The sequence below is a fragment of the Pseudophryne corroboree genome, chromosome 4, assembly GCF_028390025.1.
Source record: "Pseudophryne corroboree isolate aPseCor3 chromosome 4, aPseCor3.hap2, whole genome shotgun sequence".
Lineage (NCBI taxonomy): Eukaryota > Metazoa > Chordata > Amphibia > Anura > Myobatrachidae > Pseudophryne > Pseudophryne corroboree.
In genome coordinates this window covers 147987341-148008618 of record NC_086447.1, presented here as the reverse complement: position 1 = coordinate 148008618, position 21278 = coordinate 147987341, and the positions used below count along the sequence as shown (strand labels likewise).

Below are 21278 nucleotides of genomic sequence, written 5' to 3'. Positions count from 1 at the left end.
GAGAATGACGTATCTCCCCAACTAGATCTTATGATCAACAAATTTGTGGCAAGGGGGTACAAAAAACAGGCACTGTTAAACTTGAAACAAAAAGTAATGTCAATCCCCAGATCAGAAACACTTAAATCTAAATCCAAGAAGTCTACAGCTAATAAGATTATATGGCCCAATCGTTATAATGTTGCTAGTAATAAAATCAGGAAGGCAATTCGATCGAATTGGCCAATAGTAACGACGGACAAAGATCTGCCTAGCATACATAATAAACAAATTATGTGTAGCTATTCGAGAGGTAAAAACCTACGTGATTATATTGTACATAGTGATATTACAAATTTTGATAAAAAACCAACTGCCACCTTTTTGGGAGTACCTAAAAATGGATGCTTTAAGTGCACAGGTTGTGTCACATGTGGATACATGTTAACCGGGGACACCATAAAAAATCCTTACACAGGAAAAATCTTTAAAATTAGGCACAGATTATCGTGCATGTCAAAATTTGTTATATATGTCCTGATTTGCCCCTGTGGCAAATACTATATAGGTAAAACAGAATGTGCATTCAAAGTGCGCATGGGTCAGCATAGGTATGCTATTCGGGAAGCAGTCTTGTCTGGGAATAGTGAACAACCAGTGGCGAGACATTTCGCCACAGCTGGCCATTCACCGACCTCCCTTAAACACAAAATCATTGACCATATACCCCCATTAACAAGGGGAGGAAATAGATCAAAGATGCTGTTACAACGTGAAGCTAGGTGGATATTTCTATTGGACGCTTTAAATCCTCGGGGGTTAAATGAACAATCAGGTTTCAATAGCTTTCTTTAAACTTTCTGAGCATGTTCTATATTGTCTCTGTGTATTTATTAAGCAATATATATGCATTTTGTAAAGTAGAAAAGCTGTGCAGGATTACATGACTGTGCTGCATATTGTATCGTATTCTATCAGTGTATCAACTGTCTCCATGGTGATGGGCGCACTGGGTGACGTCATTGGAAAGCGTCAGCCTACCGGAAGTGGAGCTGGCGGCGCGGACTTTGATGGTGAGGGGAGCACATATAATGGTGAGTGTTTTTATATTTTGTTAATGCCCTGACGAAAATGCGACAGCATTGAAACGTTGGCTTGCTCTAAGTGGCTGCGTCTGTGTGGTTTATTCTCCTGAGTGCCGCCGAAATTCTACGTATATTTGGCAGCTTTGCTGCATTTTCCGGAAGGCAACGGGGACAGAAATCCTGATATTATTGAGTGCCGGATCTCATAGAAACTCTATATATATGCGCGGCCCATAAATATTTATTATCAATTTTCACACCCTTTTCATATTATTTTAGTATCACCTGAATGCATTAAAAGGCTTTTGGAGCAGTTTTCATAAAACAGTGCTCCAAACCCTTTAATTCACTTTTTTTTTTTTTAGTAACCGATATCTCCTTTCCCATACTTATAGTGGGAAATGCGATCTGGCTAATTTACTAAACAAAATTGTGATAAAATACGCACTGTGAGCCCTGTGATCATTACACCAGCTTCAGGGCTCTCTGTACATTCTGTACTTCTGCACAGCTTTTTCTCCCCGCAGGCAACATTTAACTAAAAAATCAACACTCATCTATGTACACTCCAAACTGTATTTCATCTGAATTCAGGGAATGTTAGTTCCAAAGTTCTATTTAATAATTGGCTAACTGCTCCTCACCTTCTGTTATCTGCGCCGGTGGCCACTAAAAGCTGCCACAGAGACCAAATGAAAATGAAAGTGATCATGCATGAACATGTTATAGCCTGCTGATAATTACTTAAAAAACACTGGGGCAGATGTATTAAGCCTAAAGAAGGCATAAAGAAGTGATAAAGCGGTGATAAGTGCAAGGTGATAACGCACCAGCCAATCAGCTCCAATATGTAAATTGACAATTATGAGCTGATGGGCTGGTGAGTTATCATCTTGCACTCATCGCCGTTTTATCACTTATTTACACCTTCTCCAGGCTTAATACATCTGCCCCAGTGATCTGACTGTGTCACACTTGCTGAATATGGAGAGACGGTGCTGGGGAGAGCGAGAGTGTGGGGTAGGGGTAGGTTTTTGGTGTGGCACTTGCCATTTATAACAACCTTTCATATTCAATGTCTATATTGGAATTTCTATCTTTTTGTTGATTTCCACGGTTACATTAATCTAGTGTTTCTCCTCACCTCTGTGGTGCTACTGGCAGCCACTGGAGGGACAAGGACACAGATACACACACCTCCTATGTACATTGCACCCCCCACCATATACTGCCCCTATATGCACACTGCACCCTCATACCCCTCCATATAGTGCCCCCTATATCATACTTCCCAACATGACCCTCTTCAGGAAGGATAGAATGTTGTGCTCCTGGTCTTTGATCTTAATTTATGATTGCAGCACCTGTTTTGAACAGGTTAATGGAGAAGAGAGGTGATTCACCACAGGTGATGGCAATCATAAATTAAGAGGAAAGTCCAGGATCAGAACATTCTGTCCCTCCTGGAGAGGGTCATGTTGGGAGGTATGCTATATACAGGGCACCTCCCTCCTCCATATACTGCTCCTGCCATATACTGCATACTCTGCACCCCCTCCTCCATACACTATGCTTCAACCCCAGTTTAATTGCCATTATGGGACTCGGCAAAAAGTAGCAGCAGTAACCAGGAAATGGATGTAGGAACCACCACACGGTCCCGCAGCACTTAGAGTGGAGGCACCGGGGACACATTTGACCACTTGCAGGTGGGGGGATAAGGGGAATCGGTCTAGCAGGTAGAGGTGAGTGGTATGGGTCGTTGGGTAGACACAACTTAGGTCGACAGTCACTAGGTCAACCATGGAAGGTCGACATGCATTTGGTTGAAAGGGACAATAGGTCAACATGGTCATTCGGACGACATGTACTAGGTCAACAGGTCAAAAAGTCGACATGGTATTTTTATACTTTGTATTTTAACACACAGAATGATGGGTATCCGGACTCTGGGTCGACACCACTTAGGTCGACACCCATTAGGTTGACACCTATTTGTTGACAGTGACTAGATTGACACTAGTAATAGGGCGTCATGACCATTAGGTCAACATGAACTAGGTCGACATGCAAAAAGGTCAACATAAGTTTTTCAATTTTTTTTTCTTTTTTTAAAACCTTTTCAGACTTTACGATCCACGTGGACTATGATTGGGAATGGTAACTTGTGCCGAGCGCAGCGGTAGCAGAACGAGGCACCTTGCCAGAAGCATGGCGAGCAAAGCAAGCCATGCGAGGGGACACAGTGCACTAATTGGGGTTCCTGGTCACTTTACGAAGAAAACAACACAAAAAGACACATGAAAAACTCATGTCAACCTTTTTCATGTTGACCTTGTTCATGTCGACCTAATGGCCGTGTCGAGATATGTCTAGTGTCGACCTAGTCACTATCGACCAATAGGTGTTGACCTAATGGGTTTTGAACTAGACACTGTCGACCCTGAGTCCCATACCCGAATGACGTACACTTTTATGCTGTTCTAATATTAATTATAATAGTATAAGTTTACACTAAGAAGTAGGAGGAGTCTATGCCAGGAGCCAGATACTGACACCAAAGAGGGCCTGTGTGCTTTAAATGTCAGTGACTATTTTTAGTCTCAGTCCGGCCCTGCTGGTACTGGAGTATCTGGGCAAAATGCAGTCATGTCGAGAGGAGTCACTTTGGCATCAATGGAAGGTACAAATAAGCATTGGAAAGGTAAATAGCTGCTTGATGCATTTTGCTGGTACAATCTCCCCTCAGCTTCTTCAGAAGCAATGTGAGCAGTTCATCCACAAACCTTTTATTTATACTCAGACCTAATAGCATATTAGACACACCTGCACCATTAGAAACAGCCGCACCTTTAAGAAATGTAAAATCAATTTTATAGTTAATGTTACCAATCTTATGTCGTATTACCTGTAATTTTATATACCTCAGAAAGAGCAAAAAAAGCAAAACAAAACAATTCAATTACTGTATGTAAAAAATGTATAGCTTATAGTTCAAGTAAGAACCAGAAGTAATGGCCACAAGGGGCTCATGGGAGTAGTAGTTTATTAGAACTCAGGCTATAATCGTCACAGACAGATGTACGGAGTTCCATAATATAGAAAAAACAATACATAGGATACCACTTCACCAGCGCCTCACTCCACGTTAGCAGAATTTCCACCTCTTAACTCGGTGTGGCTTTCCTCCTTGTGTGTTAGATCAGGAGAAACTCTCAAGCGTATCACAGGAGTTTTACCGGAAAAAGAGGTAATATGCAAACATAGTGTGATACTATATAAAAATGTAATACATCATACACACAAGGCATACATATAACACATATGACAAGTTAAAAAACAATTAAAAATACACAAAAAAACAACACACGATTGTGGTAGAGACATTCACTGGTAGGACTGCCCTCCTTAACAACAACAATAGTAATGGCTGATTACCGGTTGTTAGTGAGAACTGGCTCACGTCAGTTCTAAAAGCATGAGTACTCCAGAGTATATCACCAGGCTGCAGCAAGGGGATTCCCTGGTCTCAGAACTCCTTCACACGCCGTATTAGTTCAAACACCTCGTTGTCCACATGCAGGGGGTCAGTCCAAAGAGCAACCACGCGTTCCGACCCTCCCAGGGTCTTTCTCAAGGTCAGCTCCTGTGTGGAGTGTGGAGTTTGGAGATGACCTTGAGAAAGACACGGGGAGGGTCGGAACGCATGGGTGCTCTTTGGACTGACCCCTGGCATGTGGACTTTTGCTGCTAAAGTGGCATTTGAATTATATATGAAACTCAGAGATGGGCGTTTCAACTATCAGCTCCTTAAGACTTAACTCATTGTTGTAAAAATGGGGCAGATGTACTGGAGAAGTGATAAGTGATAAGTGCAAGGTGATAACGCACCATCCAATCAGCTCCAATATGTAAATTGACAGTTGGGTGCTGATTGGCTGGTGTGTTATCACCTGGCACTTATCATTGCTTTATCACTTGCGCCCAAGATGGCTGCCTCACCTTTTGCATGCTCCTGATCATCTCCATAAAAAAGCTTTAATTCACCACAACTGACCTATGAATCATCATAAATATCCAAGGACTTACCTTTAACTTGTACTACTCCACGCGGACATCTCATCAAAACCAACGGATTGCATTCCTGCGCTGAGATACACACTGGATTGAATCCTGGATTGAATCCTCTGCATACCTCCACTGAGAAGTCCATCAGTTTAGCAGCTGCTGTACTCTGCATTGGACATCCCAGATAAGGTACTGTGGACTATAACCTATCTTTGGCTCCATACAGTCCCTCACTTAGACATCATCCACATCTGTTCTCTGAGCAACAAATAACTGACTTATTGCATTAATCAACTAATATCAGTATATTCAGGCTCTGAATTGCTGAAGGCTCACTGTTTCAAATCAGGATCCATATCCCAGGACATGTTATCACTACCCCCACAAGAAATCTACTTCAAAGGCCTCTCACACTGAGACTTTTTACACCTACACAGGAATTGGCTTCTAACACCTTTGCACAAGACTGCCTATCCTAGGATAATTGACTAAATCAGCAGTTATTTTATTTATCACTTGCTTCAAATATACCCAATAGGTTATAGCAATAACTTTGTTCATAAACCCATTATAATTTTGGATCACATACCGAATTGGGGGAAAGCAAAACACAAAGAACAAACAAAACAAAAAAACCACTGCTTTCTCTCCCTCTCTCATCATCATATTCAGCTCATACTTATAGTAATCTGTCATTGATGACCAAATGTATACGTATTCCTCCAGCTTCATTCTTTCACTCCGCCCACCACGTTCCGCAGTTCCTATCACACCATCACAGGCTTCTGTTCTCCAATCCCTTGGCAGTTTAAAAAGAAAACACAGGCACATTCGTGGGAAGCGAGCAGGCCGGAAATTTATCTCCCCCAGTAGCCACCTAAGTCCTTTGCCTACCTGCTCACCCCCATATTCAAAGAACAATCAAATAGAAGTGATACCCAAAAGACGGCCCTGTGTTTGGAAGAACAGAACTGTCAACTATCGCTTTGTGACCCCCATACCCAGAGCTCCTGCACTTAACATAAAGAAAACTGAAGGCCCTCTGGTATGCCCAATCAGGTCAGTCCTTTGTAATGCCAGATCTATAAGAAACAAGACCGCAACAATTGCTGACCTTATTGAATCTGCAGATCTAGCCTGTATTACAGAGACCTGGCTAGATGAAAATGCAGCACCTATATTGGAGGCTGCGATCCCAACAAACTACTCTGTCATCCACAACCAAAGACTGGACAGCAGGGGTGGCAGGGTGGCTATCTGCTTCAAAAAAGAACTTAAACTTAGGGTCCACCCTATTGAAATTACTTGCTCAATCGAGTGCATTGCTGCCTGGAGTTCGACAGGATTAGGTTTCAGAGTACTTCTCATTTACCGGCCCCCTGGAGATGGAAAGATATTTCTACAAGAAATTGCAGACACTGTTGCTGGCCTGGTCCTGGAACATCAAAGATGGCTCAACCTAGAGGATTTCAATGCATGGGTGGATGATGAGCTCTCACGCCTTGGCCAAGACCTCGTGTGCACAATGAATGGTCTGGGCTTCACACAGGTCATTCCTTCTGCCACACATAAAAGTGGTCACACTCTCGATCTTGTCTTTCAGATCAGATTAGAAGTCTCTGACCTAAAAATAAATCCAGTCATCTGGTCAGACCACTACTCCATTTGGTTCTCAGTTGCAACCCCTCAAATAAAATCTCTGTCCGTGGAGTTGACCAGGTATCGTCCAAGGAGGGGTATGACTCCCCAGGCTCTTGCAGCAAATCTGGTTCTCTCTGCTATACTGGGTGCCTGTGAAGATCCCTGTTCTCTAGTCCGTTGTTATAATAGGGATGTTATGGCTGCAATTGATATTATCGCCCCTGTGCGTATAAGACCTCGTAAACCACAACATCAAGCTCCATGGTTCGACAACAGTGTTAGTGAGCTCAAGAAAAGGGGGCGTAGACTGGAAAGACGATGGAGGAAGACTAACCTAGTGGATGACAAAATAAAACTAGTAAAGCATAACGAATAATATCAATCGACAATCACTCGTAAGAAATCACAGTTCCTGTCAAATGAGATCACAGCAGCAAACAATAGGCCAGCTCAACTTTTCCGCACAGTGGAGATGCTTTGCAAGCCAGCATGCCTGCAGACTGATGAAACCCTCTCCCAGGCAAGATGCAATGAGTTTGCAAACTTCTTTGCAGATAAAATATCCACCATCCAGGCTGGAATCTCCACAGTACCATCAAAGGAGTGCCAAGCTACAAAGCCTGCCAATATAAGCTACCTGCCTTCATGGACCAGTTTGACCCACTGGATGTAAAGGACACTGCTGAAATTGCTCGGATTTTGCATCCCACCACCTGTGATCTGGACCCGGCCTCAACCAAGCTTCTAATAGGTTGTATGGATATAATTGGTCCTGTCTTTGCAAAAATTGTTCAATGCTCTTTGCAGACAGGCATCTTTCCTGGACCCCTAAAGGAAGCAATTGTTAGACTGCTTCTTAAAAAAACCTAATTTAGATCCCGACTGCATGACCAACTACAGACCGGTATCAAACCTTCTTTTCCTAGCAAAGGTTATTGAGAAAGTGGTTGCAAAACAACTGGAAACCCGCCTGACAACCCATGATATTTATGATCCATTCCAATCAGGATTCAGGAGAAGACATAGCACTGAAACAGCCCTGGTGTGTGTGTTAAATGATCTTCTGATGGCAAGAGACAGAGGTGACTGTTCAATATTAATCCTTCTGGATCTCTCGGCAGCATTTGATACCGTGGACCATGGGCTTCTGATTGAGCGACTGATACATTTCTGTGGTCTGGATGGCACAGTCCTAAGCTGCTTCAAATCATTTCTCACAGGCAGGTCACAGAGAGTATCGTCTGGATTATACTCATCACCCCCAGTGCCATTACCATGTGGTGTCCCACAAGGTTCTATACTATCCTCCATGCTTTTTGCAGTATACATGCTTTCATTGGGCGAAATAATCAGGCGCCATGGCCTGGTCTACCACTGCTATGCAGATGATACACAACTGTACTTGTCTTTTGCTCCGGGCACTGATAACCCAATAGCAACCCTAAATGGCTGTCTAGCTGAGCTACAGGAGTGGATGAGTGCCAGTTGGCCGCGACTGAACCCGGATAAAACAGAGGTCCTTATGATACAACCGCAACATCAAAGGACAAGACCGCAGCATAGCCAACCAACTGGACTTACACTCGGGGATTCAGAATTACAGACCAGTGATCGTGTGCGGAATCTTGGTGTTGTCCTGGATGGTGGCTTGACACTTAAACATCAGATATCAGCCACAATCAAATCCTCATTCTTTCCCCTGATGAACATAGCCAGAATCAAGCACTTAATTCCCTCAGATGATCTGCCAAAAGTCATACATGCATTTGTATCATCTCAATTAGACTACTGTAATGCCCTCTACCTTGGTCTCCCAGCAAAAGAATTGCACCGCTTACAGCTGGTGCAAAACACAGCTGCCAGGCTGTTAACCAACCAGCCCCGTTCCAGCCACATAACACCCATCCTCTACTCTCTTCACTGGCTGCCTGTAAGATGGTGAATCATCTTCAAGATTGGCTTACTGAGTTTCAAAGCAATACATGACCAGGGCCCAAGGTACCTGAAGCAGCTTCTGACCCCATACTGCCCCACTCGATTACTGCGATCTGTAGATGAAGGACTTTTAGCAGTACCTAGAATCTCCTGTAATTCATCTGGGGGTCGAGCTTTTAGTCATGCGGCTCCAACTCTATGGAACTCACTTCCCCGCACAGTGCGAGAGGCCCCAACTATAGAATCCTTCAAAAGAAATGCTGTTTACTCAAGCATTTCCATAATGTCCCTTTTAGTATCTTCATGCTTCTGTATTTTATGAAAATGTACTTAATTATTTTCTGTACTATATTATGCTATGTATCTGTTAAGTGCCTTGAGTCCTATTGGAGAAAGAGCGCTATATAAATATTATTATTATTATTATTATTATTATTATTATTATTATTATTATTATTATTATTATTTGCTTTATCACTTCCCCAGGCTTAATACATCTGCCCCATTGTTTTTCTTATGGTAATTTAGAGTATACCATAGATCACTTCAAATGAACTTATGCTTCTCATTTAAAATAAGGAAACCAATTTAAAGTTCTGCTTCTTGGACTGTACTATGACTTTGTTTTTTCAGATGCTATTATGTTATTTGGTAGTTCAAAACGGTATCCGGACTCCAGGTCGACAGCACAAAGGTCGACACACATTAGGTCGACGCCAATTGGTCGACACACCTTAGGTCGGCGTGGACAAAAGGTCGACAGGAACAAGGTCGACATGGAAAATGTCGACATGAGTTTTTCACGATTTTTATATTTTTTTGAACCTTTTCATACTTAACAATCCACGTGGACTACGATTGGAACGGTAAAGTGTGCCGAGGGAAGCGGTAGCGGAGCGAAGGCACCATGCCCGAAGCATGGCGAGCGAAGCGAGCCCTGCGAGGGGACGCGGTGCACTAATTGGGGTTCCCGGTCACTCTACGAAGAAATCGACACAAAAAAACATAAAAAACGCATGTCGACCTTTTTCCATGTCGACCTTGTTCCTGTAAACCTTTTGTCCATGTCGACCTAAGGTGTGTCGACCAATTGGCGTCGACCTAAGGTGTGTCGACCTTTGTGCTGTCGACCCTCAGTCCCAGACCATATATCAGTACAGAGGGGTCTGGGACTGAGGGTCGACAGCACAAAGGTCGACACACCTTAGGTCAACGCCAATTGGTCAACACACCTTAGGTCGACATGGACAAAAGGTCGACATGAACAAAAAGTCGACAGGAACAAGGTCGACATGGAAAAAGGTCGACATGAGTTTTTTATGTTTTTTGGGTGTCGTTTTCTTCGTAGAGTGACCGGGAACCCCAATTAGTGCACCGCGTCCCCTCGCATGGCTCGCTTCGCTCGCCATGCTTCGGGCATGGTGCCTTCGCTCCGCTACCGCTTCGCTCGGCACACTTTACCGTTCCAATCGTAGTCCACGTGGATCGTTAAGTATGAAAAGGTTCAAAAAAAGAAAAAAATCGTGAAAAACTCATGTCGACCTTTTTCCATGTCGACCTTGTTCCTGTCGACCTTTGTCCATGTTGACCTTTTGTCCATGTCGACCTAAGGTGTGTTGACCAATTGGCGTCGACCTAAGGTGTGTCGACCTTTGTGCTGTCGACCTGGAGTCCGGATACCCATTTTTATACGGGTAGATAATTATAAACATATTAGTAAACCCCCTTCTTATATATAATTTTTATAAATGTAATTTATAAAAACGGACCATTACAGTATTTTACTTAATATCCTCTGTCCGACATTGTCTAGCCCTGTCCTAACAGTGTTTGTTTTTATGTGGTTCATTATATACAGAGTACTCTGTATTTTCTTTAGTAAAATACATGACTTTTTGCACCTTTTCATTCTTCTGACCAGGAGGGATGGTTCTGGTATGTAGCCTGGAGGTAGTTTTACCCCCTGATATTCTGACAACTCATCCATGATGTTTCCTGCACTAGATACAAGCATGTTTCTGACAGCATAGAGCTGATTTTGAATTTCCCTTCCACACTTGTGTCACTTAAATCACAGCAAAACTCTCATAGACTTCTCAGCTGTGACAGAACCATACTGTACTTATGCGCAGTGGTGTCGAGAGAGGGGGAGGAGGGTACAAATTACCAAGGCCCAGGTCTGATGGAGGGGCCCAGGCCCCCTCCCCCTTACCTGGCAGCAGCAGATGCAGCTCTTCTCCTCAGCCCAGCACATTCTGCTGTGTACTGGGCTACAGTGTGGCCATAGAGGTGCTTAAAATACAATTCTTTTCAGTATTTTTTTCTAAGGGTACATGACCACACCTCCTGTGATTAGGCTACGCCCCTTGAAAAGTACCTGGGCCCAGCCCGCCTCTCGACTGCCCTGCTTATGCTTGCAGGAAAGACCATTAATTGAGTTGATGTTTGCAGGTCTGTAGATATCAGGAGACTTTTTCACCTCCTCACATACATTTTTTTTTAACGATGATTTCAGGAAAGCAAGGTAATAGGAATATTTATGAGAACATAAAGAATAAAAAATAATGTACAGTATTTCAGTTTTTTAGTGCAAGAGAAATATTCATTTTCTGGTTCTATAACTATAATTCATAATCCACTGATCTATAACCTCAACTACTACTGTATTCATTTCAGCAGAAAAAGGCAAAGTTCATACAGTACCAACATACCCTCCAAGTGTACCTTTTTAATAGGTACAGTACCTTTTTTTATGGTCTGTACCTATTTTTGGCTCTCCAAACTTCCATTGAAAGTATAGGGAAAGGGGCGTGACCACGCCCCCTTTACCCATGACCACGCCCTTTTTTTCTAATTTGTACCGATTTTTGTGTGTAAAATGTTGGAGGGTATGTACCAATAGTCTATAACCACTGGATGGCTATGGATTACCACTCTTTACATGCAACCCAAAACTGTGATTGTATAGTCACACTTGCTCAGCAGCTGAGTTTTCACAATAAAATCCAATGATCACTGTTCATTATTGAGGTTATGAATCATTCTCAACATGCAGCTGTTTTGGGGGCTACCCACAAATGGTAAGGATACCGTGAATTTACCATGAACAACACATCACAGCAGATTGGATTTACCAAGCTCCAAAATGAGAAGCATTCTGGAACCTGGCCCAATACAAACGCCATGTGCAGATAGCATTAGCCTATAGTAGCCTATGGATACTATAGTGCAAATTTTTATGGAGATGAGTATTCCGAATCTCTCTCCTTTGGCCCCTGGTGATGCATGCGCTAGTGGCTGCGCATGTATAGTGTGCGCTGAGGATCCAAACCAGGACGAATCTGACAGCAGTGTGATAGAGTAAATGATCACGCTGCTTCCAGCTCCCCGCAGTGATGGGCTCTTAGTGTTTCCCAGCAAGGGAAGAATGGAAAAGATGCTCCCATGCGTTTTATTGTAGTACTGCAGCGGGAGTGAAATTGCAGCATTATCAGGTGCACATGATAGCATCCCCTAAACAACAAAAAGCGGAAATCAGTGGGAAAGTGGATGCGCACCTGCAGAGCCTCAAGTTTCCTATCCCAGCCTTAGAAAACTTGTGAGTACCCTTGTGTTAAAATAGAAAATCCCTTCTTTCAAAATGTGAGCGTATGTCTTAAAGTATTGACTGTGTTCGATCAACAGCAATAAATAATATAAAATAGACAGGGGACTCTAAAAAAAACTCCAATCTCACAGACCAGATACAAAGAGAAAAACTAGGGGAATTTATTTGGTAAGCACCCGCTTTAAAACAAAGGTGCTCCTGTTTTATTATTACATAATGCCTGTTTTATTAACAGGCAATATACAATATATCACTGAGCTAGAGAGAAGTGGGGAGAGTTTTCATGGGTTGGATATGGAATCCCGGTGTTCTGAATACCGACGCCGGGATCCCGGCTGCCAGAATTACGACAGCGGGGCAAGTGCTAGAAAGCCTTTTGCAGGCTCGCCGTGCTCACCACACTGGTCCCACTGTATGGGTGTCATGGACACCAATGAGTGGGAATAGCCCTGGCACAGCTGTCTGCATTCTCGGTAGTCGAGACCCCGGGGTCAGTATTCTAACCGATGGGATCCTGACCGCCAGGAGATTAACTAGATCCATTTTTGATTAAGTTGTCCCTTGTTTGAAAAGGGGAAATCTCCTAAGCTTCAGTATAATTACTTTTTTATATCTTATCTGGTGATTATTACCAAAATCCATATTAAATAAACAGGAGGTCCATCTCTTTTAAAAACAAAATTTCTTCACTACAGGGTGATTCAAAAGTTGCAGTAGAACCTTTTGTTTCAAAAGCTGTGCAGGAAATGGGAAAACTGACTTAGATTCAAGATGGCGCCCACATTTGGTACATAACCTAAAAGATAGCCCACCTCGCCCATACCTTACTGTATTCAGTTTTCCCATTTCTGCACTGTTTTTGAAACAAAATTGTGTTCTGCGACTTTTGAATCACCCTGTATAATTTGCAAAACATGCTGGAGCACCCACATTTAAAAGAGTGGAATTGCCTCACTCAAACTACTTTAGGTTGCATATTTTTATTTCTTGTCTGTAACAAACACTTGTGAAAAAAATAAATTTTTATTTAAAGAACAGTGTTCTTTATATACTTGACGTACTTGCACCTCTTTACACTAAGACAACTGATTGAGAAGGTGAGCAATCATTTTTGAAAAGACAGATGCAATTCAGAGAGACACGAAAGTACTTCTTTCTCAGCTTGCCCAAATTTAATTGAGTAAATAAATGAAAATGTGAAGAAAAATTCTCTATTGTGCCACCTCCTGGAAACCATCAGGAAAAAAGTTATGATTTGTGTGGGTACTACAAAGATATATTTATTGATATTGGAACAGAATGTGATGAACTGAGAAGTGCCAAAGTAGGCTCAGTACAGGGGTGAAATTGCAAAAGCTTCAGCACAGTGGTTTCCAAATGGTGTGCTGTGACACCATGGGGTGCCTCGGGACTCTTGCAGGGGTGTCTTGGATTGGTGGTCCAGGACCAATTCAGATTATTTATGGTCCATATAATAGACAAAACTTGTGTTGGTGGCTTCCAATCATAAAACATGTGGCATCGGATTATCGGAAGGGCATTGAACCAAACTTTGTCCCCTGTATTAACCACTGGAGACTATTCAAGGATGCTAATTACTTCACTGTGTTTTTCTTTCTTTTACCTATCAAAATGGTACACATAATGTACAAATATAATAATAGAGACAGGCTACACAGATTTGTTAAAAAAATAAATCTTTATATGTCACTTAGGAACATGCATTTCATATGTGTTTTAATAAATACAGATCCTTAAATATTCATGTGGTTGAGCCAGAATGTGTTTTTAATCACTGACATAATGTTTAAGCTTTGCTCAATATTCATGTTTCCCAAATTGCCTGTACATACAGTTCCGTGATTTTAGCTCATCAGCTGGAGTTTGATGGATTACATGGCATGCGGAAATTAACAGGCCATTTTAGCACTTCCAGAAATAACTGTTTAGATCACAGCATGGAGCCAATATAGCCCTTCTGCCTCTCCTTTGATGAGGTATTTGAACATATTTTAAAAAATCTACATATACTGATTAAACTGCTTCCTACAGCATTACTCCTACATTCAAAATGCAATGTTGCCTGTACATGTATTTTTTGGTGTTTGAAATGTAAATATATGTTGAAAGAATATCAATCTCTTTATAAGTTGTGAACTGTTACACTGTTACTTTTAAAGGGAAACTGCACAAAAAAATGCTGTTAACTAATTAAAATCTTTACATTAGGTACAACAGCTTATCAGAATGATTCCTTATACTTGAACCATGGCTAAAGGCAGAAATCCTCTGCTACAAACTCAGGAATACACTATGGGGGCGATGCAGAGTGTGTTCAGTGGCAGATCGCATAGTGTATCTTGTATCATAACGATCTGTGGATTCCAAGAAAGCAGACTTACCTGATTCTTGTACTTACTGCCACCTGTGAGGCAGCATGGTGAAGGGAAAGGGTGTTCAGGGGTAGGCCAAGCACAGTAACGGCATGCTTGTACAATTGCGGAAAGATCCAAATGGGACACAGGTGCATATACACCTGCGAAAGTCGTATTTATGGGTAGTAAGGGGCAAGTGTAAACATGGCAACTGAGAGAAACGTTTGCCCCAATGCGATAGGGGCAAATACATGACCCAAGTTGGTTGTTGGGCATCTTCTGATGCTGTGGCAGAACACTTCTGAAGAGGGCAAGGGGAGCTCCTTTGGCACGCCAGGACCAGGGCCGGAGTAAGGCCAGCAGGCGCCCAAGGCAATTTAGGTTGTGGGGGCCCCACCACCACTAAAATTGCTGGCAAAGGAGCCCCCCCCCCGCCACACACACTCACAGAGAGCAGCACAGCATCTCCGCTTTCCCTATCCCGTGAGACTGGCACTGACTGTGCATGGAAGAGCTCCTCAGCGCCCACTGTTGCCCCTCCCCTCCCTTAATCCGTCTCTGGTCAGGACCCCCAGACAGACCCAGGTCTGGGTAGAGCCACCCCCTTTCTAGTTTTAGTGCAAATACTATAAGATGATGGGGATAGTAATCAACACTAAGGGGTATATTTACAGAAGCTGAGATGTTGTCCATAGCATTCAATCAGATTCTACTTATTTATCTTATTTATCTAGCACCTTCTAGAAGATAATAGCTAGAATCGGATTGGTTACTACGGGCAACATCCCCACTTCTGTAAACCCTCACTTTAAGATACCCTTAAGAAACCACTTGTGATTGGCTGTTTGCTACTGCATCGCTGATGCAGATTGATGTTTTGGAATATATTATGTCTTTGTGCATGTATTTTATTTTTAACATAGTTTGCATACCTGAGATGGAGAGTTGTTACTATTGTATTGGAGTGCTTGTTGAAGTTTTATTGGTGCCTAACAGTGAGTGCCTATTCTGCTAGTAAAGGAAATGGTTACAAAAATAGGTACTGTACAAGAGTATGTGTGTGAACGAGGGAATACATGCTGCATAGCATATGGGCATAAGTGCTGTATTTTTTTGATACATTGCGATTTTGAGACCAATTAATGCCTAATTTGCTGCATTTATAACATCATGCCCTCATTTATACACTGAACAAGATCACACCTGCCACACTTCTTCATCTGTGCAAGACTGCAAGTGCACCTACTGTATTTGTCTGCCTAAGTTCAAGGTGCAGACCCACATCATGGTCTTCAAAAACATCCCTGTACATTCAGGGGGACATTTAATAAGCAGTTATAAGAGTGGAAAAGTGAGCCAGTAGAGAAGTTGCCCATGGCAACCAATCAGCACTGAAGTAACATCTATAGTTTGCATACTATAAGATGATACAGAGCTGCTGATTGGTTGATTGGGAATCTTCTCCACTGGCTCACTTCTCCGCTCGTATCATAACTGCACGTTGATGGATACTCTGAACAGAATGCACAGTGGAAATTGTAAAACGAATGCAAGCCGAACCTACTGTACTACTTCTTTAGGCCCAACCACTTAATTAATTTAATGGACTCCAGGGGAGGAATGTAATAGGGTGTGAGAATCAGGAAGTGAGAGATTTTTTGAGAATTCTCCTGTTTTTTTAAAGTGGCAATCATTTACATGGCTAAACCAAATTGATTTTGCCATGTAAATGATTTGCACTTTAAAATAACAGGAGAACTCTCACAAAATCTTTCACTTCCTGATTCTCACACCCTATTGCATTCACCCCATGTACCTCAAATATTGATCATACTGAAAGTCTCTCAAAGACAGCAAATGGAACTCTCATCAGGTATAAAATGGTTTTGTTTACTTACATATTTATCTTCATCAAATCATATACTGTACAGTATATGCACGGGCAATGACGTATCAACTTCAGAGGTCAACCCGCAATCGGCCCTCATGCACACACCAGGGACGTGCGGACGTTAGTATGACAGGAAAGGCTCTGCCTCACCCCACCGCACGTCACTGACACACAGAGTTGATACAACTACTGAGAGACATATTTGCACCTCTGTGTGACTCTGCATACTGCATGTTCCCAATAATGCAAACACTACCCTACTGTACTATGGTTATGTTACACGGTCACTTCCTTACCCTGACCCATGTCTCCAGTCTCCAGCGGTGCTAGTGTCAAATGTATACAAACGGGCCTGTGTGTATCATGGCCATGAATTTGGGGATATTACGCTAAGCAAGTGGATACATAACATCAATTGGATAACCTTTTTTTTTAACAACATCATTGTTAGTAGCTTATAGATTTCTAAAACTACTTAACATAAATCATGTAGATGTTTTTAATGGTGAATTAATTAAATTGTAGCTGAGAGAACTTGGAATCAGTAAATTAATCTAGGGAAAGCCAGTGTACTAAATACTCAAAATACCAATTATTTTTTGCTCCTGGAAAATCAGTCATTATTGCTACTTAACAGTTGCAGTTGCTCTTGTATTCATTTTTAGCAATACAATCACTGGGGGTCATTCCGAGTTGATCGCTCGCTAGCTACTTTTAGCAGCCGTGTAAACGCATAGTCGCCGCCCACGGGGGAGTGTATTTTCGCTGTGCAAGTGTGTGAATGCGTGTGCAGCTGAGCGGGACGAAAAAGTTTTTTGCAGTTTCTGAGTAGTTCTGGACTTACTCAGCCCTTGCGATCACTTCAGTCTTTTTGCTCCCAGAATTGACATCAGACACCCGCCCTCCAAACTCCTGGACACGCCTGCGTTTTTCCAAACACTCCCCGAAAACGGTCAGTTGACACCCATAAATGCCTTCTTCCTGTCAATCTCCTTGCGATCGGCTGTGCGAATGGATTCTTCGTAAAACCCATCACCCACGATTCGCTTTGTACCCGTACGACGCGCCTGCGCATTGCGGTGCATATGCATGCGCAGTAGTAACCTGTTTGCTGCGCTGCGAAAAACGGCAGCGAGCGATCAACTCGGAATGACCCCCATTGTTGGAATTATAGATAACTGTTTTTATAAAACTCTGCAAGAACCATCGCTCGTTAAGGGAATACTACCATATAAAGAATTAAGAGGTTGGACATATTTGGGTCAAAAACATGAACGAAAAATGCTTGCTCCAGAAATGGAGCAATAACGTGTTTAGCTTGTGTTGTACACACTGGGGTAAATTTACTAAGGTGGGAGTTTTTTTTAGAACTGGTGATAGCAACCAATCAGATTCTACTTAACATTTATCTAGCTGCTTCAAAAAGATAATAGAATCTGATTGGTTGCTATGGGCAACATCACCTCATTCCTCATTCACTGTGACTTCAGTTGCGCTAAACAGCCCCTTTCAGCCAGCCAGCCAGGTCCCAGGCGATTCTAGCGCACAAAGCATCTTTCTCATTCAAAATGTGCGTCTTATTCACATAAAGTGAAACAACAAAACTACTATGCTACTGTATATTGCACTGATCAGTTACATGTACTGTTCTTCCATGTGCAGATTAGTCTGAATCTGTATACGAAGTGCTACGATGGAGTGTGGATCATTAGGTCAACATGGGCATTAGGTCAACATGTAAAAGGTCGACAGGTACAAAAGGTCAACATGGAAAATGGTCAACATAAAAAGAAAAGGTTAACACAACTTTTAGTTAGAAACACGAATTCAAAATGAAGTCATGTTTTCACTTAACTTAATTCATAGGGATGAGACATGCTGTACTTGGGACAGGTTGGGTACATATTGTAGATAGTCATAATGTTGACATTCATGGCCATAATGTCGACGTTTGCAATGGCAACATTTATCATGTAGACAATGACATTTTGTCCTGGTGGCCCAGCGGTGACTTACCATCTCCTGACGGCACCAGCAGTGTCATCTGGGTTAGGTGGTCACAAGACCGTCACTTCCGGGTCAGACCTTGGATCATCCAGCGTTCCAGTAGTTATTTCTGTGCCATCTCTAATCCCTAACCCTAAATCTCCCTTTAGTGTCTAATCATAACCTCCAAGCCTAGCCCTATTCTACCCCCGCTGCCTAACTCTAACCCACCCGCCGCAGACTAACTCTAATGTCAATAATCTGACGTCAACATTTTACCTGTCAAAATACTGACATTGTAGATGTGTGGACTGTCAAAATTTAAACAATGTTAACATCATAACTGCCAACATTGTTATTGTTGACCTTTTGACTATATTCCCATTGGCAAAACAGACCTTGCACAAGGTCTGCACCAAGATATTTTCGCTTGATAAATATTCTGTGTTGTGTACTTGATGCCACTAAGCAGAATGAAAGTCTATTTCAAGGAAGACATTTTTCTTGCAGACACTGTCTAGATGGTTTAGGATTATACTGAAACATCTTGTTCTGTATGTGCAATATTTATGATTCAGTGGGTCTGTCCGTGTTTTATCAGACTGGTTTTATGGAACTGCTATAGAAAATGCAGTTTACGTTTCACTTTTAAACTTTACAAGACATCATTCACAATACCTGGAGCAGTACATCATGTAGAAAGGAGAGATCTTGAGAGCCAGGCTCACTTATGCTTTCCCAAATTGTTATACTTCGTTTTATGCCTAATTCCTTTCTCTTTTTTTTTTTGTTTATCCAGTCCAAAACATATGCGTGCAGTAGTCAGGGGGAAGCTGTGTGTTTTACTGTGGATTTTGTATCGGGATTCACCTGTTTTGACAACAAATCCAAGGTAAGAAAAAGTCCTACAGTATCCTTTTTTTTTTGTACCACCACCATTTACTATTTATTGGTGATTCAGAGGTGCACGTATATCCCGTCACAACTGTTATCCTGCATGCAATGGTTCTGCAAAAATGTGCAGGGATTTGTACACAGAAACCCACTGGCAACATCTCTAGTCTGCTGCTTGCATAAAAAGGTCCTAATTCAGACCTGATCGCTCTCTAGGTTTTTTTTGCACTCCTGCGAACAGATAGTCGCCGCCCATAGGGGAGTGAATTTTCGCTTTGCAAGTGTGCGAAGACATGTGTAGCAGAGCTGTACGAACAGATCTTGTGCAGTCTCTGAGTAGCGAAGGACTTACTCAGCCGCTACGATCACTTCAGCCTGTCCAGGACCGGAATTGACGTCAGGAACCCGCCCTGCAAACACTTGGACACGCCTGTGTTTTTCCAACCACTCCCAGAAAATGGTCAGTTGCCACCCACAAATGGCTTCTTCCTGTCAATCTCCTTGCGATCGCCTGTGCAAATGGATTCTTCGCGTAAACCCATCACTGAGCGGTGATCCGCTTTGTACCTGTGCGACGCACCTGCGCATTGCGGTGCATATGCACGCACAGTTCTGACCTGATCGCTCGCTAGCGTTTTTTTCAGTGCTGCGATGCACATTCTGAGAAACCATAGGGTTGAGCAGAAGATTGATGGTGCGACTGATGTTCAACTGTGCATCTATAGGAGAGGCAGATATAACATGTGCAGAGACAGTTAGATTTGGGTGGGGTGTGTTCAAACTGGAATCTAGATTGCAGTGTAAGAATAAAGCAGCCAGTATTTACCCTGCACAAAAACAAAATAACCCACCCAAATCTAACTCTCTCTGCAAATTTTATATCTGCGCCCCCTGCAGTGCACATGGTTTTGCCCAATTGCTAACAAACTTGCTGCTGCGATCAAATCAGAATTACCCCCAATATGTAGTTAAACTATAGTTACATACAGAATAGTGTAGGAATTATAATACAGGTTGAACTCGATGGACATTTTGTCTTTTTCAACCTCATTTACTGTTACTATGTTACCATTGGAGGTGCGACACTCTGAACTCTTATAAGGGGAATAAAAAGTCACACACATAGTGACAGTTACTCAACGTTTCAATCCAAGAGATATTGTCATCAGGACAATCTTCTGATGACAATATCCTGATGACAATCTCTCTTGGATTGAAACATTGAAAAACTGTCACTGTATGTGTGACTTTTTATTCCCCTCATAAGAGTTCAGAGAGCCGCAACTCTGATGGTCTGTATATCTATTATTATTATTATTATTATTATTACCTGTTATTTCTCTTACGTCCTAGAGGATGCTGGGGACTCCAAAAGGACCATGGGGTATAGACGGGATCCGCAGGAGACATGGGCACACTAAAAAGACTTTGAATGGGTGTGAACTGGCTCCTCCCTCTATGCCCCTCCTCCAGATCTCAGTTAGATTCTGTGCCCAGGAGTGACTGGACACACACTAGGGGAGCTCTACTGAGTTTCCCTGGAAAAGACTTATGTTAGGCTTTTTTATTTTCAGGGAGACCTGCTGGCTACAGGCTCCCTGCTTCGTGGGACTGAGGGGAGAGAAGTCAGACCTACTTCTTCTTAGTTAAGGGCTCTGCTTCTTAGGCTACTGGACACCATTAGCTCCAGGGGGTTTGATCACTTGGTGCGCCTAGCTGCTTGTCCCCGGAGCCGTGCCGTCACCCCCCTCACAGAAACCAGAAGAAAGAAGCAGGGTGAGTATTAGAAGAACAGAAGACATCAGATGGCAGAAGAC

General features: G+C 42.5%; 1 protein-coding gene across 1 annotated transcript in view; it reads left to right on the top strand.

Annotated features, from left to right (window-relative positions):
* SNTG2 (syntrophin gamma 2) overlaps positions 1 to 21278 on the top strand; it is a 1009087-nt gene that overhangs the window by 859282 nt on the left and 128527 nt on the right. Inside the window, exon 15 of the mRNA XM_063915497.1 lies at positions 19367 to 19459. Within this exon, the coding sequence (XP_063771567.1) occupies positions 19367 to 19459 (93 nt within the window). The remainder of the gene's footprint in view (positions 1 to 19366; positions 19460 to 21278) is intronic.